The 23,173-nt window shown below is 39.5% G+C and overlaps 4 protein-coding genes across 15 annotated transcripts; 3 read left to right on the top strand and 1 right to left on the bottom strand.

The window, feature by feature from the left end:
* Positions 1-194: 194 nt before the first annotated feature.
* On the top strand, positions 195-5,832 carry LOC124182596. 8 transcript variants are annotated; one of them, XR_006870815.1, is made up of 3 exons: positions 198-1,160; positions 4,440-5,106; positions 5,494-5,832. XR_006870815.1 is itself a non-coding variant. In XM_046570081.1 (2 exons), exon 1 carries the CDS (start codon positions 628-630, stop codon positions 1,138-1,140), a length of 513 nt encoding a protein of 170 aa, XP_046426037.1. In that variant the 5' UTR covers positions 195-627; the 3' UTR covers positions 1,141-1,160; positions 5,521-5,832. The 8 variants fall into 8 exon arrangements, 4 of the variants coding, with proteins under 4 accessions (XP_046426037.1, XP_046426036.1, XP_046426035.1 ...); XR_006870816.1 differs by having other exon boundaries at positions 5,521-5,832; XR_006870814.1 differs by having other exon boundaries at positions 201-1,160; positions 5,516-5,832.
* A 956-nt stretch (positions 5,833-6,788) lies between these two features.
* LOC124183030 lies at positions 6,789-12,354 on the top strand. Of its 3 annotated transcripts, XM_046570994.1 has the most exons (7): positions 6,789-7,681; positions 7,885-8,000; positions 8,116-8,805; positions 10,004-11,092; positions 11,192-11,522; positions 11,747-11,908; positions 11,982-12,354. In XM_046570994.1, the coding sequence occupies exons 1-6, from the start codon at positions 7,594-7,596 to the stop codon at positions 11,902-11,904; spliced, it is 2,472 nt and encodes an 823-aa protein (XP_046426950.1). In that variant the 5' UTR covers positions 6,789-7,593; the 3' UTR covers positions 11,905-11,908; positions 11,982-12,354. The 3 variants fall into 3 exon arrangements, with proteins under 3 accessions (XP_046426950.1, XP_046426952.1, XP_046426951.1); XM_046570996.1 differs by lacking the exon at positions 11,982-12,354 and having other exon boundaries at positions 11,698-11,889; XM_046570995.1 differs by having other exon boundaries at positions 7,643-7,778; positions 11,747-12,354.
* A 1,462-nt stretch (positions 12,355-13,816) lies between these two features.
* On the top strand, positions 13,817-18,234 carry LOC124183028 (beta-mannosidase). The gene is made up of 11 exons (XM_046570990.1): positions 13,817-13,955; positions 14,038-14,067; positions 14,148-14,294; positions 14,369-14,517; positions 14,603-14,808; positions 14,880-15,138; positions 15,210-15,936; positions 16,019-16,447; positions 16,508-16,722; positions 16,809-17,012; positions 17,093-18,234. Exons 1-11 carry the CDS (start codon positions 13,817-13,819, stop codon positions 17,411-17,413), a joined length of 2,826 nt encoding a protein of 941 aa, XP_046426946.1. The 3' UTR covers positions 17,414-18,234.
* LOC124183029 (transmembrane protein 245) lies at positions 17,812-22,466 on the bottom strand. Of its 3 annotated transcripts, XM_046570992.1 has the most exons (10): positions 22,229-22,466; positions 21,620-22,137; positions 20,298-21,305; positions 20,033-20,197; positions 19,735-19,933; positions 19,467-19,651; positions 19,281-19,381; positions 19,174-19,191; positions 18,774-19,076; positions 17,812-18,652 (listed from the first exon to the last, which is right to left on the bottom strand). In XM_046570992.1, exons 2-10 carry the CDS (start codon positions 22,133-22,135, stop codon positions 18,448-18,450), a joined length of 2,700 nt encoding a protein of 899 aa, XP_046426948.1. In that variant the 5' UTR covers positions 22,136-22,137; positions 22,229-22,466; the 3' UTR covers positions 17,812-18,447. The 3 variants fall into 3 exon arrangements, with proteins under 3 accessions (XP_046426948.1, XP_046426947.1, XP_046426949.1); XM_046570991.1 differs by having other exon boundaries at positions 21,620-22,466; XM_046570993.1 differs by lacking the exon at positions 19,174-19,191 and having other exon boundaries at positions 17,814-18,652; positions 21,620-22,462.
* Positions 22,467-23,173: the final 707 nt, after the last annotated feature.

The following is a 23,173-nucleotide window of genomic DNA, read 5'->3' on the forward strand; positions in this document are numbered from 1 at the left end:
CTCATTTCCGTCGCTTACACGTGGCACATTCTGACCGTGAATAAGGTGAAGGCTGTTCGTTGTTGATTGTCTACCGCTTCACGTATATCCCGATTTCTGTTAGGTGTCGTGCAATTACCAAATTACGGAATCTGTTTTCATTGTCGGTATAAAGGCTGCATGAACAGGGACAAGTTGTATCATTGTCCGGGAATATTTGTTAGGTGTTTGCTTACAGCGTGTTCGTTGTACTCATCGAGTAGGCGTGCGGTAGATATATAATGCGTTTCTGAAAACTGGTCGAAGAGATATGACTGATTAGTGCACCGATAAGGCTTGGATAACAGTAATATACGCACACACGTATAAGTATATATATATATAGGTTCGGCGTGCGCTGATTCAGCCGCGTTTCAGTCACATTCCAACCAATAAATCGTGAGTAAAAGTTTCGCGAAGCTACAAATGTGGATAAATAACGCCATTGTATAGTATTGCGGTAAAACGTTAACACGTTCGGTGTGAAAATTTGGGAATGAAATCGGTGAGGAACCCGAGGGTTTAGGTAATAGGAGTGATACGTGACGTAAAAGTAAGGCGCGATTAGCATTTGACGACAGTATTATCATTGCCGATGAACTTTGCGTAATGGGCGGCGAGGTATCGACGTCGTCGACGCCCCGGGTCGGGGACTGTCTACTGAACCCTGTACGCGACGGCAGGGATTCTAAGAGCAGCGAAATCAACGCCACGTATCCCATTGAAGTCGCGGGGGTGGAGAGGTCCTCAGTGGTCACCGACAACCGAAGAACGGACATCGGTTCTGAAATTGGTACGAGACATTTGGCCGGCGTCATGGCAGATGCAGGGAAAATGGAAAGTCTGGCTACAACGACGCCGCACGAGCATAACGAAGCAACGCCAACCCTGCGAGACGGTGCGGCCATCGGTAATAAGACGAAAGTCGACGACGACGTTAACCAAGGAGAAGAGATCCTACTCGACGAAACCGATACCGGTAATCCCGATCATGCCGAGACAGAAACGGCGGGAGCTCCAAAGAGCCGCGGAAAAAGAAACATCATTACCGCCCCGATACGTCAACCCTCATCCGGAGAATATCGACTGGACGCCAACGGGAAACCAAGGCTGGTCCTGTAAGGTCGACAATTGCTTGCAAGGTTCGTTCGTGGTGATATTCCTCTTTTCCTGCTTCTTCTTCCCTTGCGGCATAATACCGTTAGGGTCAGAACCAATGTACCGCCGGTGACATACTCGATCACCGAGATCACAAAGCCATAGAACACATCGCGTGATGGTGTACGGCGTATAGGCTATGGCGTGATACTATGTACGTATATGCCCATTGAACATGATACACTTAGGATAATTGTAACTTTCCGCGCGCAACGCTAATGGAATACTCCCGGAAGGTTTTCGCAACGTCCTCGTAATGTATAGGTAATGTAACATTTGGGTATAAGTTCGGAAGCTGCAGCGAGACTGCAGCGAGACAAACTGAACTCGAGGCTCGCGTATGGTTATGCGTTCGTATGTATATAGGTGGTGAAGGAAATTCAATACAATGTATGTAATATTGATATAGTTATACGTGTGCAATAAGGAAGTATGCTGGAGATGACCGCAATATGACAATATTATATATACATATACTTTGTTCGTAAAGGTATTCTCGTTGAATAGCGCTCGCGGGCATATTAAACACTGACAAGATTATTACTACTATTAGTTATTATCGACTTTAGCAGATGGTTTTGATGCCGTATTAAAGCTTTTTTTTTAACAGCCATTTCAAAAAATATCTTCTTCAATTTCAATCTGAAAGTTCTGAAATAATTTAACAAATGCCGACGCACTCTAAGGAAATTTTTCACCCAATAATTTCATTGGAATATACTTTTTATTTAGGTACGAAAATTGATAGACTCTATTTTTATAAAGCGTGTTCTTTCAAACATTTCGAGGCTTGGCCGAACTTGTTGAACTTGGGCGAACACACTAGACAAATAGGACCGCTCGTCCGTGGTGCGTACCGTAGTTTTTGTAACACGTGTATGGATTTTGCGTTTTTTCTTTGCCTCAGATCCGGGACTAAAGTAGCTGTTTTACAACCGTCGAGCAACGAGAATAGACAGCGGGCAAAAAACTTACCAGACCACGGACGAGCGGTGCTCTTTGCCCTTGTGTGTGTGCATTACGGAATCTTCGTCTCCTTCATATAATCCATCCTCTCAGCCAAACTTTCAAAAACTCTCCTTGCAGCTGCGTGGTAACGAGCGCCAGACAGACTCCAAGTCAATTGCGGTGGCGATTGAACGATCTGCCAGTTGAATGCGAAAGGTAATAAAAAAATACGCTCTTGTCAGACCGACTGTAACGTTACGGGTCCGTTGTGACGAATCTGGAGTAACCCGAGAGCCAATATTAAACTCTGTTCGGAAACACAGCAAATTTTGAATCGCAAATTGTTTGAATCGAAGCTTGCGCTCGTCGTGATAATACATTCATATTATACGCACGAATTAACGTATCATGTCTCATTGTCATCTCTGGCAGATTTATATATAAAGTATACGTGTGATATATTAATTGTATAATGTATAAGCATTCGCTGCGATGCTCAAGACTCGACCTTTATTTACGTAACGTTTGCCGATGAGTGCCAATCAGTTTACATTATCGCGCCTTTATTGAACAAGCAAAGCTGAGTTCAGCTCTCTGCAATACCAGGAACCACCCACTTGCCTTAAACGATGAGTGCGTCGTCTTATTGCCGTACGTCGCGTAACCCAACCGGGACATCTGTTTCACGGGGAATTTCTATAAAACGTACAAGAGATGCGTTGATTTTACTAGTCACGTTCCCGTAGCGTACATCAACGGTCGATGTAACAGAATGTCGATTCACGGAGTTCGATGCGTCACGGTAATCATCGGCTTGATAATTTTCGGCAGTATCAACGGAACGGCAGGGAGTCAAGACAAAACGGAAAATCGGGGTAACGAGGCACAAGTTCAAACTATAAATTACGACCCTGCGCGGCAGGCGTTAGGAGATCCGGAAACTGAGGCATCGACCGCGGTGTCGTCCGATAATGAGAGTAAAAAATATTCACTCAGGACTATGCACATCATTGCCGCACCTCTGAAACGGTGCGGTGCTGGCCGAAGAAGAGACGCCACCGGTGCATGCAGACCCGTGCTCTTTGCATAGCCCACGATAAACCTCTGGTGAGTGACTTCTCCAATTGGTTGTCGATCTTGATAGCCAAAATCTAATAGAACTGCGTGTGTTACGCGAGACGTGCACACGTGTATACGCGTAGGTAGCGAACATGACCGCGGTATGTCTTATAGTTTGTCCTCGCTTTGCTTCGTCATTTCAATCATGCTATTTCAAAATTTCAAGTTTCAAGTTTCAAACGATTGAATTGTTACACTAATTAATCCTGCAGCTTGCATGGGCTCGTTGTCGGCATTCGTTGTAATGAGCTTGCATATTCAACTGTTTGCCATTCGTTATATTTCATGCAACGTGTATAGGTATGTGATTAAGCATCGCAGACGTAATAGCGACCACCGTCGATTAAATTTTAATTGAACTGTTGAGGCATCGAGAAAAGTGATTTCTATGCAACTATTGCCATCTCGAGAATTTCATATGCTGTAGAATTTGATGACAGGCTTATTATATTATGAAGGGACTTACACCATCCAACAATGATCCAACTCTTGTTCTTCAGGGAATTGTAATGCTGCAGAATTGGTATCTGTTTATCCATCGACGATAAAAGTAATTAATCGGGCAGGTCAATCCGGAACGAATGTGGAAACACCGTAGCACGAATGCGAAAATTTCAAAAATTACACGATTCGTGTGCTCGGAAGCTGATTTAAGAAAGGGTTCCAGTGAGTTTTCTAAATTGTATAATTTTCAGTGAATTTTGACCTCACTGTTGCATTTCGCTTCAGGGGACTTCTTAAGGTTTTTCACTTTTCACAATTCCCACCGTCCAAGTATCCTGATCGGCTTGCAAAGTTTCGTTAACCAATCACAATGCCTTGGACGGTGGGAAATGTGAAACGTGAAAAACCATAATAATCCCCCAGATGATTTCAAATGGACTTCAGTAATATGCCTTATGAGAGACAGGTATTAATCCTCCACCTTCTAAACGAACTAGAGAAGTCGCGCAATACCTGGCGGAATGAACAGATTTCTGATAAATATTTATCACATGTGCTGCATAGAATTATATTTACAAGCAGACCTAGACTTTACGAATTATAACATTGCACAGAGTGGAATTGCGGTATCCTATCTACGGATGTTTCTCGAGATAAGACCTCCCATACGGAATATGTATGCCAGTAAGATCTTGTTTGCGGCAGCGAGTATAATTAATTCCAAGAATAAGTCAAGCGAAGCTTTTCTACAGTGCGGAGTGCTAGAAAACGACCTGAAGAGTTCACTCGAGTTTGTGCTGAGATGTCTCTAAGGAAGCCTACGAGTATGTTCGGGGGAAAAAGTTTGCGGCCGTGCCCTGCAATTCGAGTCTGTTGCCTCTTGGTCCTCTTACAACTGTTTACCTGTGGCAATCGCGTGATACTCGGAAGACACGTGGATGGCCGTTTTTCCCGTGGAGATTCCGTCGGTTCGTATTACACAAGCAATCGCGTTCCGGTTTTCATCGACACCAACGAATTATCCGGCGTGAACGGTGACGAAAGCTCGAAACGGTTGACTTTCAATGCTAATTACGATCCTCGGCGGTACCCGCTCCTGCAGGGGCCCACACAGGCCCAGCCGGAGGATTTCGTCTTCGCCCCGGACGTATTCCTTGAAAAAATTCACGAGGAACCGGGACACAGCAGGGATCAAGACGCCGAGGAGATATATGTGTACGCGGGGGACGAAGGAAAGGCGAAATCAAGAGATCCACTTGTGATCAACAGAAATATCATCACTGCCCCTTTCAAAACATGCGGAAAAGGCGAAAGACAAAATAGCAAAGGAAAGTGCAAACTTGTAATTATGAAGTAGAACCTGAACGATTGGCAGACGATCGTACATCTAATAAAACGTGCAGTATCCGTTGATCATTTGTACGTATTACAACTTACAATAAATTGCATACCTACTTTCGTGATGCGTATACATTTAACCATTATACACTCGTTATCAGAGGTACATACATACATTATACCTTCACACCCTACATACCTGTATCGAATAATTGCGGAAGATTCGACGCTTATATAAGCTACATAAGTATGTGAAATATACATGATATGGTTTACAGACGTTTTCAGAAAGACGAATAATTAATAGAAGAAAGAAACGGGATGATTGGTTGAAAGATTTTTATAAAACAAAGGGGTGAAAAACGAAAAATCAAATTCGTGTAACATTTTGTAGATTAAATATGATACGTCGAAGCTTGTAAAACGCCTTTCAACGAAGTACATGTATAAACATTTTAATTATTGCAGCATATTTCTTCATGTGTTCCAGCGAAGAATCCAACCAGGCAAAGAATCCAACCAATTTCAAACTTCCGACGTCTCTGACTGATTCCAACGTCACATGTGCGTTGGAGGGATTTTTCACCGTCTGAAATTTACGGAGTTACCCGCTGATTTCGGAATGACGACAAAATTTTTGTCTGAAACAGATACGCGTCTATCATATTACACTACGTTGTCGGACGTAACGATGAAATCAGCTACTTTTCTACAGTGAACATTGTGCACCCTTATCCATATGAGTTGAACTGTAATAATCATTTTTCACGTGAATAAATCGGCGTTTTCCTGCCATTTACCTTCAAATATATATTTTGATCTGTTTGAACACTCGTCCACGAAAAATAATCTATTGCATAGATTTTAGGTATGTATACATATACATGCATATAGATACATACGTCAGGATTGTAGCAAGCTTTCCTTTTTTCCAGGGCTAGACCAAACTTCACTGATTTAAGATCATTACAAAAGCGTTCGTGCATAGAGTGCAATAAAATTGTAAGAATCGCGTAGAAAATGAGCGCATATGGATATTACTATCATCGATTTTGTGAGCTGCCGCACATTGAAGCGTTAGCAAAAATTTTTCAAAGCTGATTGGCAAAGTAAAAGAGAATTAGTATTGCATTTCATCCTGATCTTATCCTGATGCATATATGGTAGAATTTTTTGTGACTTATTTATTCCTACACAAGGAAGCAGAGGGAACTCAGCCGGATGGTTGTTGTTGTTTGTGTAATGATAAATAATAGTTAGAGGACCTTTACATCGCCAACTCATCCAACTTATAATGAGGTACATACATAAAAAAATCAAAATAGACCGAGAAGCTTGAGTTCAGTAAATTATGATTGATCAGATTGGGTATAATATATTTTTAAGGTAAATGCAAAGCTCTTGAGGATGCCTCGCTCTGAATCCGAATGATTGGTACAAGTTTAACCACGGATGAGTGAGTACGACGTTATAATGGCAGGACAGATATTTAACGAGTTACACTTAGTTGGAATTTTCGAAAATGTTGGTTTTTAATTTTCGACGATACTCAAAATATAAAAGATCAAAAATATTTTCTTCAAATTTCAAGTAGGTCCGTTTAAAATTGAGGGAGTTATCGGCGTTTTATAGATATATGCTTCTTCGCAAACCCGACAACAAAATGGGTGGCTGGTTGCGCCTAATTATAGACAATCAGAATTACACCCTGCCGTCAGTGCTGTTAACTAAATATCGGAACGCACTTATGGCGCCACGTCATTCAGAATCACGTTCAGAAAGGTCTCAAGCGCCGCGCCGAACGTGGACTGTCAATAATGAGGTGTGAAATCTGTAAATTACTTGCGTATGTCCACTGCTGCCATCCCACTTCCTAAATTATTGCAAAAAGGAAAAAAATTACCATAACGTTACGCTGATTGATGAAGTATTAGCGAGAAAAAAAAAAAAATGGAAGACAAAAACGTAGGTTCCGTGATGAGCTAACAATAAGATTGGTGACAAATATGGTCTGATAATTTTATGAGATAATAAAAAGAGAACGGATGCAGACGTGCTCGACTCGTGAACATTGTACTGTACAATATGCACGTGTGTACGTACATGCATACGTACATACATGCATACATACATACATATTTTGGAAGCACGTGAAGTTGAACGCAAATGTAAAAATACGCGTCACAGCTAGTTCGATCGACACGTTGGTTGGGATCGTGGTTCGGATCGTTCGGATAAACTTTTGATTTCTAGATTACGTCAATTCAAGCAATTGGCCGAAAAGTTTTTCTCTTCGTGCTCGAGAAAAGTAGTAGGAGGCAAATAAATCAGAGTAATCAAAGTCAAATAAATGTTATGGTTTCGACAAAGTTTTGGTTTTTTTCCTAACCATTCCGCGGGCGATAACGAGCCGTTAGAGCCGCGCATTATTTTCGGGTGTGTTTATTTACCTTGGAAATCCGATACCTGCCAATGTTATTGTTCATTGATATTTGTTTTCACGTTTTGCAAGGGAAAATAGGTAGATAGATTTTTTTGTTTACAATTATCATTACTGTTCATTCAACAATGTCAACCGGCGAGGGAAGTTCAAAGCAAAGAAACCAAATGTCAGCCAAGGAAATTGAAGCTGCCGAAATGGCTCAGGAACTGATGAGTAAGTTCACTCGTTTGATCATTGAAATCTGTTTCAAGTTTTATTATTCTTCAAATCCAACCTCTAACTGTGGTTCATCATACACCAAAAATTCCAGGTAAAATTCCGCCTAACCCCCTCAATTCGTAGATAACTAACCCTCGTCAAGCAAGATGGGTTTTCATTATTTGGTCATTTTCATTGTACATTTCAATCTTCTGCAGGTATGGAAATGTACGAGGATGGAATGGGTTACGACCAGATGAAACAAATACTCCAGGTCATTAATGAGTCCAGAGATATGGCTGGTATTGAACCTGAGAATCGTTCTTCTCAGGAGGTAATGATAGTCTTACTTTAATTGAAATGCACCATTGTAAACATTGAGGTGACGAGTTAGAAATCAATACGATTATTTAATCGCAGAAGGTAAGGAATACGTTTGGTCATTTCAGATGAGTCAATACTCTCAAGAAATGACGGGGACAGAAGTGGCCTTGCAGGGTAATGCGAAGCGAGACTTGCTATCGGATGAGAACTCGTTACCTAAACCAAGTTTCTCTTATCGCCAACAATCGGATAAAGTATCGCCAACAGCGTCTAGTCGTAAATCAGTTTTAGATGGGGAACCGGTCGAAGAAATGTCTTTATCATCGCCCGAATTATTTACGAACGAAGAGCGTAATCTTAGGCGGTCCAGCACGGATCCTGAGTCGATATTCGACAAACTGGTCAAAGAAAATACGATGGCAAGCGGGGAAGTTGAGGAAACCCAAACTGAACCATTGGTTAAAAATGCGTGGCAAATTGTTTCAGACATATCACAAGATTCACAAAATTCCCCGAGTGCCAGTTTCAGGGTTAACGTTGAAAATGCCAAATCTAGGAAAAATCAGAGGGTTGAAAGGTGGAAACTGGATCCTACCAAATCTGTCATTGAGGAAAGTGACGTACCTCTAAGACAAAAGGACAGACCTGTGATACAGGAAAGAATACCTTACAACTTCTGTCATCATAGAAAGGCCTTGGATGCAAAAGAAAAACTATTGAACGTTCTGACTTATCAATTAGGAGAAGTCGCCGATATATGGAGGAGAAAACACAGGCATGATGCTTCAGAGTTTCAATGGGGGTCACCCATCAAGGTGGGTACCTCCATCCAATCAGTTTCATATCAATCTTATCGCTGACGGAGCCGATTCTTCACAACAAAACTCAATTTACTACACAAAAAAGTTTCTATTATATGAATTATCACTGTGTAATCAAGCAAAAAGCAGTTTTATGCTCTTAAATATTCATCATATATACGATACGTTTGATATACACAATTTACATTTATGCTGACATGTAAATGTTGAATAATGACGTAGTTTACTGAAAAGACTCAAGTAATTTGCGGTCGTTGCGGTAATTTTAGTAGATTTTCAATATATGTACACATTCGCCTCTCTAATTACCGATGAAAAGTTACCGATTTGAAAATATTTTTATAAGCCGTGACAGTTTTCAATTTTACAAAGAGAACAGTTGCATCAGATTTATATTTATTTATCGCATCTCTCTTTAGAATTACATACAGTTCAAATAATGGCGAACTGAATACTCAATCTGATATTTTTTCAGTGGTAGATTGTATTTAATTTAAAATAAAACAAACACTTCCAATTCACGTCTTCCTGTTATTAAAAAATATTGTTACACAATACTCCACGATCCTTTTTTGTTCACATACGTATGTGAATGTAACATTTGTATATATTATGCTATGTATATCGTTGAAATTAGAGCATTTAATTCTCGATCCTGAAATACAATTGGCGGGTTGTAAATTTTTATTTTATAAAACTAATGAAATTATATATTGGATTTTTTTTTATTGAGACAACTAGAAGTGATTTCTTTTTATTCTGTTCTTTCTTAATTTTCGAAAAATATCGTGATTTCAAAGTTAGCATTCAAACTAATCTTCAATCATGGTTTAAAATGTTGAGAATAATATTCAAGACGACCCACATGATTGTTGTTGAAAATCTATTGAAGCGCCACTTTTTCTCTAACTTTTAACATACGTATCTTAGTCTGCCTTCTGTTCAACAACGCCTTATACCGCTTGTACCATTAAGCATTAAATACTGTCTCTCACTTTAAAACTTAAACCTACATCTGTCGCAGTTTCTTATTTACTTAAAATTGTACATACATGTATAATGAGAAAAGCATCTTAGTGTTTTAAAATATTGTACTTGAATAATAAAACAAAAGACAAGAAAAACGAATGAATTATATATTTCCTTACAAACACGAAAATAAAGTATCTAATTCATTTCAACGTTTCTTTAGGTGGGCACCAATAATGGTAGCTTGGACAAGAAGCCTTCAAAAGAAGAACCGAGTACGCCAGAAAGGCGGACAAGTTTCGTCAAAAATCAAGAGTCTTCTTTGACAAGGAGAAACCAGGATCGTCTTTGCAAGCGTAAAGCTGTTGATCACTTTAGAGATGTAGCACAGGATCAGGTTGATAGTGATGATGAAAATGAGAGTATATTTGATACAAAGAAGAAAGCTAAAACATCTGATATGTGTTGGGAACCCCAAATGAGATCAGGGAGCTCTAGCGGTTGCGAAAAACATCTAACACGTAGCGAAAAAATGTTGAATAATTTGAACAAAGTTAGAATAGAGGAACCGTCTTTAATAACTGCGTACAACAGTGATGACTTTGACAACAACGATTTGGCAAGCTTGCGAAAGAAGAAGTATACGAAGAAAGTGGAGGAAGTTGATCGCATCTCATCACCCGAGGACTTCGTGCCTAGGCGCATCGTGCCGCCTAACCCAAGCAAACCTAAATCGGCACAGGCTGCACGACAAAACGGAGCAAAACGGAAAAGGAAATGCCCTGTAAAACAAGACGCGCAGGCCGTGTTGGAAAAAGGTTCAAATATAGGAACGACCGCAGCAGCGAGGGGTAAATTTAGGAATCCGTTTTCCAAAGAAACCAAGAGTCCGATTAGAACGCTGACCGATGGTGAAATAACAAACGAGCTCCATGATGATGAAACTGAGGAAAATCAGGGCGACATAGAAATAAAACCTTTGAAAGTGAAAGGTTTGTCAAGTAAACTGGCTCTCGGAGCATCGTGGCTGCTGCATAATAAAAACGCTGAGGCGAAATTGGAGGCTATTAAAATGACAGAGCACGCCAAACTGCAGAGTGAAGAAATAGAGAAAAGAAGAGAAATAGCATTGATCAGATTGCAGAAGGATGAAGAGGAACGAAAGCAGAAACAAGCAAAAGAAGATGAAATGAAAGCTAAAGAAGAGAAGTGGAGAAACGGCGAAGTCATTCGTAATAAGAAACGCAGAGCGAGGCAGATGCAACAAAAACAGGCAGATGCAGAGAGGCACCGCCAAGAAATTGTGTTCACGGTTTGTATTATGAACTTTTCCGGACATAGCATAACTAAATTTCAATTATTGTGGAATAAATGGTCACATTCATAGTCCATGTACTTTTGTCTTTCCTAGGACGATGATGATGATAACATCCCCACATCTATCAACATTAACCAAAAGGCTATAGAAGAACGAGTTCAATGCCCAATCTGTCTTCTCAAGTTTTCGAAAGCAGAAATACAACAGCACGCCGCTGACTGTAACCAGTTTGATAATGTCGCGATACCAGGTGGTAGCCGTTCGCCAGCCAGTAATGACGATTTTATGATAACTGATGACGATCAACTCTTAGTTTGCAACATTTGCTCTAAATTCTCAACAAAGGACGGTATCATCTTGGAGGATCACTGTCACCGTTGTTTGTCGAAGGAAAGGGAGAAGCAGAGTAATCAGACTCAATTTGGTATGTAAATTACGAATTTCTGAAATATAATTAACAATTTTGGACAACTATGATGGGACGTGTAATCATTTTGCTTTAAACTATTTATGTACAATCTTCTGCAAATGCTGAAAAGTCAGATGGACAAATATCAGAAGAAAAGGAAATTCATTAACTAATCTATTTTATATAATAGCAACATCATGTGACCTCCGCTAACGATTGATTGATCAACTGAAATTCAGATTCACCAGACGCACGAATAATCGAAGTTCCAACATCACCGATACGCTGTTTTATTCCAATCAGTGAGCAAAGTGAATCCTCTATAAACTACACGGAGCAATTTCTTCGGAAAAAAAGAAAACGAAAATCGCCTGCAAACATAAAGCGGAGGCAGTGACTGGGTAGCTTCTTCCTACTTCAGCATTTAGCTTCTACAACGTACAGAAGAATTTCAAACAAATTCGTACATTACAGGTTCTTCACTTAAAAATCAACGAGAATTTTCAGCCTATGTAAAGAGTCATACACGTTGTATTCCAAGCAGTTTTCTTACAAACACAGGCTAATGTGCTTTTGGTAATTATATGGATATAAATTACCGAAGCTATGTACAACAAAACGTTCTCACCAAACGTTTGTTTGGGTACCTAATTGGATTGTAAACTGCAAATCCATTCATAAATTGAACAGCATACAGTTTCGTGGTGTTGCTGCTAGATGCAATCACGGATTGACTGATGATAATAATAATAATAACATTAGAAATGATGATAATATGCCAATTATTTATATTACATATGTTACAAGTAAATTTGAATAAAAATTACGTGCGGTTATACAATTGAAATTTAATACACAAGTTGTTTTACATATGGTTTATCGATATTGAGTAATATTAATTCCTTGTTGTTGGTCATTGTGGGTAAAGAAGACTGTTGTAAGTATCATGATTACATCGCGCATACATGAAAAACCTTAATCACAGACAGAAGAGTCTCAAAACAAAAGCTATCATCTTGTGATAAAATATAATTTATCCTTTCCACTCTTTGATGATGACCACCTGCATATGACATATGTCTTCCGATAGGTTTCGTTCGCATAACTTACTCTTATTTTCATTTTTCACTGTCACAGCGATTTCGGCCTGAATGTTAATTTTTATTTTGCGCCGCAATTAAGCGTGTTTTATTGATTTGTTGGGTCAATTGAATTTCCTAGGAGCCCCCCGTCCCCCTCTATCAGGTCAAAACATTAAGTTATTGAATGTTTTGTCACTAACTGCCGACCCCGAGAAATTCTTCCCATAAAATATAATGGACGAATTATATTCAAACTTTTTCTATCATTTTAAAGGAAAAAAAAAAAAACGTTTCGATTGTTAAACATTCCACTTGAAATTATTAGCATTTTACTGATGTACTACAGTTCAGATGGTGTAAATAAGTTATTGTTATACTGTAGCTACAATTCGATATCGGGACTACATAAAACAAAAAAATGCTACAGTCAACAGCTTATTACCTCCTTTTGGCGTAACGTGGCCATGACCCAAGCGTTTTGTAATAGAGAATATGCAAGCGTTGTGCCTATTTTGTTAACTGACGTTGAATGTCGAAAAAAAAAAATACCCCAACAATTTTGGTATGAGCAGTGATTAAGATGAATTAAAGATTTTTACAGCATATTTACATGAGAAGGGAAATTATACCGACGAGCAGTTTTTACGTCACAATCTGTGTACAGAAAGCTTATTGAGTTAGCGATAGGGTTTCAAAAAACTGTTGTATAAATTGTTTGCCGATCATACTCGTCGATTTAAAACTTGTACTAATTGGAATAAGATTCATAATTAATGTTTTGCATTCGCAAAAACTTTTATGATTACAATATTAATAGATTTAACTATTTTATTTTTCTTGAACTTACATTTTAAATTTCATCAAGTATTTATAACCGAAGAGTACAAGTTTTGTCCGCTCAACTGCATGGCGAGCCCAAGTCACCATATTTATCTTTGTAAATAAAGTGTGATAAGAGACATGCAAGCAGATTTGTTTACACTCTTATCAGTTTGATGTATAAGGTCGCAGGTCAAATTAAAGTGAGGTATTTTGATAGCATACAACTATAATTGACTTGAAGACTTGCTTGAGTTTAGTTAATGTGGCGAACCAGATGATTTATCAGTTATAATTGATGCAATCAGAGATTTCTAACCACCGCCTATGATCGGAGGTTACCTTTCAACGACAGACAAGTCAGCTGCACTCCACATCTGGGGTGTTTGAACGATCTCAGAAGAATTGATGTGCAAAGTTTCATTTTCCAACAACTTGAAAATGAAATTAACCCAAGTATCACCTTTCCTTTCATTGTTTCTCTTTTCCTTCGGTGCTCAATCAATCAGCTTAAACGGTCGCTGGAATGCCTACATTCTGTCTCCGAGTAAGTAAGATGATTTCCCAGTTGCAGACTTATCTATATTTTTCCAGAAAACTCACAAAATTCTTATGACATTTGTTTACAGATGACACGTTTCATAGGCTGAACGAAGGCAGTGAGTAGCTTAGTAGTTATTTGACGGATTGCGGTGTTTCTCTAGTAATCTTCATTACTTATCTCTTTCCAACTTTGCAGCTGTATCGTTTGATGCAACGGTACCTGGAGGCGTCTACACAGATTTAGTCAAGGCTGGAATAATTCCAGAAAATTTAATCGGTCAAAATGATGTCAACAATCGTTGGGTGGGAAATCAAATCTTCGCATTTACCACCAGCTTCAATGGTACGATACATTGATAAACGAATCCGTGTACAAGTTTTGGCTAATGTTTTTTATCGTAAATTATAAACCCACAGTCAGCGTGCCGTTCCATGAAACTGCAAATGCAATTTTAACGTTTCATGGACTGGACACATTTGCTTTAATATTTATCAACGAGATACCAGTTGGGGAAGCGACAAATATGTTTGTGAGATATCGATTCGACGTGACAAAACATTTACAGGTAAATAACAACTAGGGGTTTTTATGCTATGGAATCATGCGATTCTGCGTGGATAGTTTATTTTACATTTGTCGTTACACCGCAGGTTGGGGAGAATAATTTGAAAGTGATATTAGGTTCACCAATCAGGGCAGCCAACGAACTGTATGACGAACAGAGCCGCAAGTATATAGTACCGCCCCAATGCGTCCCCAAAGAATATAACGGAGAATGTCACGTAAATCATATAAGAAAAATGCAAGCCAGTTTTTCATGGGACTGGGGCCCAGCGTTTCCTTCAATTGGAATTTGGTAAGATTTTTTTCCTCTGTGAACCTTTTCTACTTTATCACCTTTACTCTACAATTTTTATACTTTTTCAGGAAAGACGTTGAACTGGAAGTTGTAAAATACATTTTGGTAACTGATGTGACTGCGGATCTCTACAAGAAAAATAACACCTGGCACATCCTAATAACAGCGTTCGTCAATACTGTTGAAACAAGAAACGAGACTGTTGTTTGCAATATATTTGCCGACATGGAAGTTAATGGAGGAATCCATGTTAAGAACTCGAGTGATGCGACATTGAAAATGATTGAACAAAATGCTAATGTGTCTCTTGTTCTCAACATTCTTGATGTAAGCGATTACGCATGATTTTATGAATTTATTCACAGAACAGTTTGTGAATAAATAACAAATGTTTTCAGAGCGATATCGAGAGATGGTGGCCAAATGGTTACGGAGATCAACGTCTTTACCCATTAACTATTGAAATAACGGTTTCCAATGAGAAAACGCGTCGGAATTTGAAGATAGGTTTCCGAACAGTCCAGTTACTTCAAGAGCCGTTGACAAAAGGGCTGAATTTCTATTTTAAGATCAATGACGTTCCTATGTTTGCAAAGGGCAGTAACTGGATTCCGTCAAGCGTATTTCCAGAGCTTTCAGCGGAGGAAGGGACAATCAGACAGCTGCTGAAGTCTGCGAAGGACGCGCATATGAATATGCTTAGAGTCTGGGGCGGCGGCTTTTATGAGTCTGATTTATTTTACGAGATCGCCGATGAGTACGGAATAATGATCTGGCAGGATTTCATGTTTGCTTGTGCCATGTATCCAACTACCAACGATTTTCTGGACTCCGTGCGACAAGAAGTAGTGCAAAATGTAAGGAGGCTACAGCACCATCCTAGCATTGCAATTTGGGCTGGAAACAACGAAAATGAAGTCGCGCTTTATGGTAACTGGTATGGAACCGGCACTAAAGAAATCTACAAGCAAGACTACATCAAACTGTACGTTCATGTCATTAAGACCGAAGTAGAAAGGGTAGATCCGAGTAGGCCGTTTATGGTCTCCAGTCCTAGCGACGGCCTGTTCACTGAAAAAAATAATTATCTTGGACCGGACCCTTATTCCAATTTGTACGGAGATGGTAATAGCAGTCTCCAATTTCCACAGTGGTAATTCAAAATCTTAACGTATCATCCATTGCAACCAGCTTCAATTTGTTTCAGTACACTACTACAACTACATCAACAACGGATGGGACATAAATCAATATCCGAGACCTAGGTTTGCCTCGGAATATGGGGTAGAGTCAATTCCGTCGATACACACCTTGGCAAGTGCAACCAAGAATATAGATGACCTCAAGGTCAACAGTTCGTTCATGAAACATCGTCAGCACCTCCCAGGCGGATATGAATCCATGGAGACTCTAGTGAAGAAAAATTTTGAACTTCCTCAATCTGATAATGCGACTGATTACCTCATCAAGTATATTTATTTAACGCAAATCAACCAGGCTGTCTCGATTAAGATTGAAACCGAGTTTTACAGACAGGCTCGAAGCAGTCTGAACTCCGTGGGAGAAGGAATGACCATGGGTGCACTGTATTGGCAGCTCAACGACGTTTGGCAGGCCCCGTCCTGGTCATCAATAGGTGAGTTTCAATAGCATTGATAATTAGACACTGAATTACCGAATCTTCTTGTATATCCAGAATTCGGGGGTCGTTGGAAAATGCTTCATTACTATGCCCAGGAATTTTTTGCACCTATAATTGTCACATCCCATGTTTCACCCGCGAGTGAACTGGAGCTCTACGTGGTATCGGATAAACTAACTGAGATCAAGAATTGTAGCTTGGCAATAAATACTTATAAATGGAGCTCTGCTATGCCAGTTCACACGCAGATCATTAGGGAAATTACAATTGTAAAGTATTATTTTGCTCAAACAATATGAAATCCTCAACGCAATTGGCCTGGTGTACTTTTAATAGTAAACTTATCTGTTTTCAGTCATCAAATGCCGCAACAATGGTTGCAAATTTCGGGCTTGATCATTATCTTGAGCAAGCTGACTGCGGTGGGGTGACTTTGAGAAAAAGAAAGTGTATCATAGAGCTTGTGTTGATGGATAAAGATAAGTCGGCTATCGCGCCAAATAACTACATTTATCCTGCGCCACTGAAAACAGTGTCATTGCCGTTGGCAGATATTCGTGTAAGTTTGAATCTTAATTCAAATTTCATCGGCATATTTCTCGTTATTCATCCAATGGAGGTCTGACGTTTCTCTTGCAGGTACATGTTCAGCAGAAAAATGGAGAAGTGGCAAATTCAAATGGGTCGGATTACACTATTGTACTACGATCGAACAGCATTGCACTATTTGTGTGGTTGGATCTGGGTAGTGAGGTAAATGGACGGTTTTCGGAGAATGGTTTTCACATATTCCGTGGAGTGAAGATAGTTTCTATTCATTCTGAGGAAACAACGACAGCTGAAATTATTAGGCAATCACTCTCCGTTACGACATTGTCAGATATTTATGTTAATCAAAAGATAAAAACACCGCATTTCTTGAACCAGCGAAATGACGAACCTGAGTTGATCGTATACTAGGTGAAAACTACGCATCTTTGTTAGAATATGACGGAATATTTATTTTGCGTGAAATGAATGACAGAAAAAATACCATCAGTATCTGTGATTATACGAATCACAGTTCAATTAGAATTGATTCACAATTAAATCCCGTACTTGTCACAGTGAATATAGATTTCAAATCCGACGAGCAAAATTAATATAATGATGATTGCGATGCAGGTGATCCACATCCAGTACATCTTGACTAATTCGATTTACACCCATGTAATGTTATTCGCTTTGCACACGTTGTTTTTTGTTACACTCAATCTATATCCGGTTAAAGGGATTTCCAACTCATTCGATAAATATTGAAACAACACTATGACAGTTAAATAAATTAATTTTTATTCAATATAATATGATTTTCGTTTTTCGCACAGCAAATTTTTTTTCCTTTCATTTTGTTTTTCTTATCAAAGTAGTAACAGTAACAGTAGTATGAAGTTGGTTTAGTAAACAAAAAAGCATAGCAAAATAAATATTTATATCCTATATAAAATACATACACTATGTTAATATTAGACCATAAAAATGACTATACTGATAGTACTTTAAATACAGACTAGGTATGTACCCGCGTTCATCGTCGTCGTCGTTATTATTATCACTTTTGCTTCCAGCACGTAATTTTTCTCTTTGTTTTTACAACGTTTGTTCCATTTCGTGTACACTTGTAAAATTTTATCGAAGTTCAGAAGCAAGATTTACGTAAATATTCGATCGACAATAAACAATCTTTCAATTTGGCAATTAGATTTGAGAGAAGCTGTAATAGCGAATGCGTAACATGTTTTGTCATTGCTAGTTGTAGAGAACCTTGAAGTATACATACGATATACTCTTTTTCTAGATGTCTTCATCGCTGCTTCAAGTTTTCTTGCCTTCGTTTTCATTGCATTTACACGCTGTAGATGACTTTTCATTTATCTACCGCGAAAATGAGAAGCGTTTAACGCTTAGGTCTAAATAAAAAGACGCGAGACAGTTACGCTCTTTCATGCATATCGCTATATATCACCCCCTTTCAAATGACTGAATTGAGATTTAAGTTTATAAATAGCCTCTTCTGACGGAGAGTGGAGATATCGTCGACTCAGATTTATGGCCACCATTATACAGCAAAGTAACAGCGGACCAAATATCGCACCTTGTACCCCAAGGCAAAAGACGCCACCTGCTATTGAAAGCCCGGTCAAGTACGGATGACCGCCCCTGAAAATTAGAAGAAGATGGAATATTAGAAACTCTCAGTCTGACCATAATTTGATTGTTTTACAAAGAAATCCTGGTATTGAATTGGGGGGGGGGGGATAGAAAATGCATTTGCAAATACCCCTTAATCTCCTTGTAAAAATCCGTGACTACGATGTTGAACGGAGCAAAATGGAACACGAAAAAGGCCAAGGCAACCATGGATCCTCGAGTAAACCACAATTCCATGGCTGCTGGAACACAAGCAATGTATGCATCCAGGAAAGGAACTGCACCTAGCATAGTTGCGAACGCTGATGGAAGGTAAACTATTTTCACTTGGAATAGATTGTGCGTAAACCATGTCCACATTCCAAAGAACGATGCGAGCTTGAACGTTGCCGCGAAAACGCCGATCACTGCTTCTTCCAGGGCAATGGCGAATCTGAAGATTTCGAAAAACGAGAATAGATTAAGCAATATATACAACATCAAACAAATAAGTGACGAAATCTTTGAATTATTGTATTAGACAAACATACCGTCCAATGCTGAGAATGCTTTTGCGAAACAAAAGTTATTTGAATTTTAATTCGAATATATTACGAAAAACAATATTTCGTCGCAATCGGCATCTTCCAATACGTACCTATTGCAGCTTATCGGGCTGAACACAGTAATCAGTTCTATTGGCTTATAAGTCTTTCCACTAGAACTCAGCAGATAGAATAGTGTTGTGAAGAACACTACCTGTAATTGTACATATGTATGGAACGATGAATAATTTGCCGTTTGATTTTATAATGTGTGGACAGATATTGACGATCGAACGTACCATGCTGAGCATGAAGTTGAGTACTGCAGAGCCACTCATAAGTACAACATACAATAACTCGGTGAAAACACTCGTTATCACGGATACGTTTCCTTTGACTATGCCCCAAACGGAATCCAAAAGTGACATTAGAATCCCGACGTTTTCTTTGGCAAAATTTTGTACGCTGGTCATGTTGAATAATTCTAGAAAACATTATTGTGAATCACATTAGAAATTTCGACCTTTTGTTGAAATTCAGGTAGTTTTTTTCATATTTCGTACTAACGCAGTGGCGCTTTTCCGAAGCTGTCTTTAAAACTTTCCCATACAGAATAGGCGGCATCAGCGTCTACTGTAGGGCCAACCATTGCAGGATCGGCGTTTGACATCATCCAAGCTTGGTAAAGCCTGTCCCATAGCTCAAGAACCTTTTTCTCCATCATTTCAGCCTTTATCGGTTCCATGTCCTTAACGAGCCCTTTTATCTGCGAAATAATTGACGAACTTAATATGAAATCGTTTGCCCAGGTAAGAAGCAAACAATGAATGGGAGGTAGACGAGAACGTGAAAGTCGTTTACTCACACCATCCGATATCGCACTGCGACCATAAGTGTAGGCATTGTCCAGCACGCTGTTAACCGAATCTTCCCATTGCTCTGGCACCCAGTCTATGTCTGCGTTATTGACTAGCGAAGAGTTCAGAGCATCGCCCGTGACTTGAATCAGGTGCATACCCTCAGCATAAACCTGCAGTAGGACGAAAATAGAAGGATCTCAATATGTGCGTATGAATCATCTGAATTCTTTTCAAATGATCGAACATTTGTTCTTCTTTGAGCCCACTCACCTGTATGGTGATAAAAATTGAGGCACAGGTAGTGAATATGAGCAATCCCAGGATAACAGCTGTGGTAGCTACAGCGTCTACAGACCCCTTCAAGACTTCGGTCAATTTTTTATTCAGGATTACTCCTATTTTGTACAGGCCTCTGACATGCGCAGGGACCAATGCTTGATGTCTCTCGTTGCACCAGGTAGCAACAGTGTCGACGATAGCGCTGTACTGTTTGTCTATAAACTTCCAAAACCCGCAGGAGCTTCCGATTTGCTTGATCAAATAGTAGGCAATTGGCAGGGATAAGAGTTGTATCATCCATTTATGTTTCCAAACAAGCATCCCGATGCAAGCGTATAATGCAAAGTACATGTAATATTCCGTGTTCACTGTATCGTCTTCGATATCCAGTGACAATTTGAAGTCGATTTTTAACTTCTTTAAAAAATTTCGCTCTTGAGCTATTGACCTTGCGCGCATATTTTCCATTGGCTTTGAAGTTTGCGGATTGAGCAGATGCTCAGGTGACATTCCGACATCTGCATCTAGAGACATTGACTTGGTGCACAGCTTACTCTGAGGTGGCAGAGTTTTCAATTCTTTACTGGTTTCAAATTTTTGTTCTTCCAGCTCAGAGAAAAATTTTGGCGTTCCTTCGCCCGACGAACGTGGTAGCATACATACGTCATCTTCTGGTGTTAGTGATTTGGAAGAACTATCGTGTGGTATTTGACTAACGAGATGATTAGAGAAAACTGTGCGGGCAGCGTCTACGAAGGTTACTCTTCTTCCCTCCATTCCCTGACGCTCCAAAACTAGAACTACTTCGTAAATGAAACCCAACAGGAAAAGCAGCTGCAGAATGACGAAGACGATCACCTGGTACGCTCCGATCAAGTTTGATATATACAAGCTAACAACAAACCATATAACGAACGACATGTAGCGGAATTGGATAGAATTTCCCGGTGACCAGTATACGTAGAGGACGGACAAATACCCGATGACAATTGTTGTTACCTGGTAAAGAAATAATAATATTGTTGTGTTGATGGTTTACTGAAACTTGAGAAAAAGATCCTCATTTAATCCTGTATTACACAACAGTAGAATGAAATAGAAAAACAGAATCCCTTGACTCGTCATTAAAATCTTATCTTTCTATACTTGAATAACGTAAAATGCCTTGAATACTATGGAGTCACGGCTATTTGTCTAGCTTTGCAAGTTAGCTGCAGCAGGTCTGACAAGTCAAGTTTATTTATAGGCAATAACTCATCAGACAGTCATTTGGAATTTTCCCGAAAGATTTTAGACAAGAGTGCTAGGCTTACCGTCAGTAAACCGCATGTTGAAACAAAGAAGTTGATTATGGTGTTGGCGATCTGGAACTCCCTCCAAATGATGCAAGTGAGAAAACTCGGGGTGTAGTTATAGATGAGTAGGAGGGTCGGAATGCCAACTAAAACGGGTCCGATGTATGTGAAATACTTCCTCAGCAGCGAGCCGATTATTTCAGAAACGTCGTCGAAAAACCGGAGTGGAATTACAGCAACATTGACTATTAATGGCTTGTTGGAACTCTCCATAGCAACGAACCAGGACTGTACGGCGGTCGTGAGTCGCAGTTTGAAGGGAAAAAGTACAGAGCCGCACAGCAGCGCCCATATCAGCGGCTTGACAAAGGGACTGAGTATGAAATAGAGGCCGTAGAACGCAGCGAAGGCTGCGAAAAGTAGAAAGAGAGCTACGGCATTGTAGAAGCCCTGCTTGAGTGCCTTCTCGTGACCCGGACTAAACCCTCCCAACATGTTCAGGAGATTGTCCATCGGCGTTCGCGGTGCCTCCATTGCTAATTTACAGAGAGGGAACAAAACGGGGGTAATGAGCGTTAATTTTACTCACGTGCTGGCGTGAATCACTCGTAAATACGATTACTCAACTCTTCCAACCCAATATAATTACTATAAGCTGTATATGCGCGCTATTACAACATAGCAGACGACTCTACCCGTCGACCAGCCACGGACCATGCGTCTTTCTCAGTCGTTTGACAGTTGCCGCCATGACAGTCTCGAGTAGTGTGAAGTCAGCTGCTGAAGTTTCCCCGTTTCTAAATGATGGTCTCACGCCTGCATGTGAGGAGCTCTCAGTTTTCTCGTGCCAATTGTGCAATTGAAAAGGTAAAATCTCGATATTTCAGCGCCTAATTGCTGTGGGGTCAAAATTTGAGAACGGTAAAAACCACACAATACCTGTAAAAACGGGAGTTAGTATCGATAAGAAAGTATCATCGTCAGTTTGGGATTCGTTGCAGTTGTCGTTCGAATGCAAATTCAAAAGTCTGGATATCAATCAGTTCGGAGCTCGACCGCATCGGTAAACAACGGTAGGGCAGGGAAGGGATTGTTTGCGGCATAGGAAATTGTGGAGTGTTGTGGATGTTGATGGGTTATAAATAAAATGCCATAACCACAAGCGATAATTTTATCGGAAAGGTTATAACGCACGGCAAAGGGTACGTATACGCATATTGTATCTATATATTTGAATTGTATTTGCGGTATAGTTTTAATCATAAATTTGTATAATACACAACGTCTGTTTTAAAAGCAGATGAAAAACATTTATGTACTCTATGCGTATTCGAAAATCGGCGTAATAATATCGATCACAACTATATTCTATCTAAATATGAATATACGCTTCAACGGATTTGAATTTTTATAACTTAAAAATAACAAATATTACCAAGTCTTTTTTTGCAACTGCAGTGTATATGCTAATGTAAGGTTATCAGTTTCATCTATGCTTAACAAAAGATCAACATCGATCAGAGTCTTTGCAAGCCTGTGAGCATTCGTCTTTACTTATACATTCATTTTTTC

This window comes from Neodiprion fabricii, chromosome 5 (genome assembly GCF_021155785.1).
Source record: "Neodiprion fabricii isolate iyNeoFabr1 chromosome 5, iyNeoFabr1.1, whole genome shotgun sequence".
Lineage (NCBI taxonomy): Eukaryota > Metazoa > Arthropoda > Insecta > Hymenoptera > Diprionidae > Neodiprion > Neodiprion fabricii.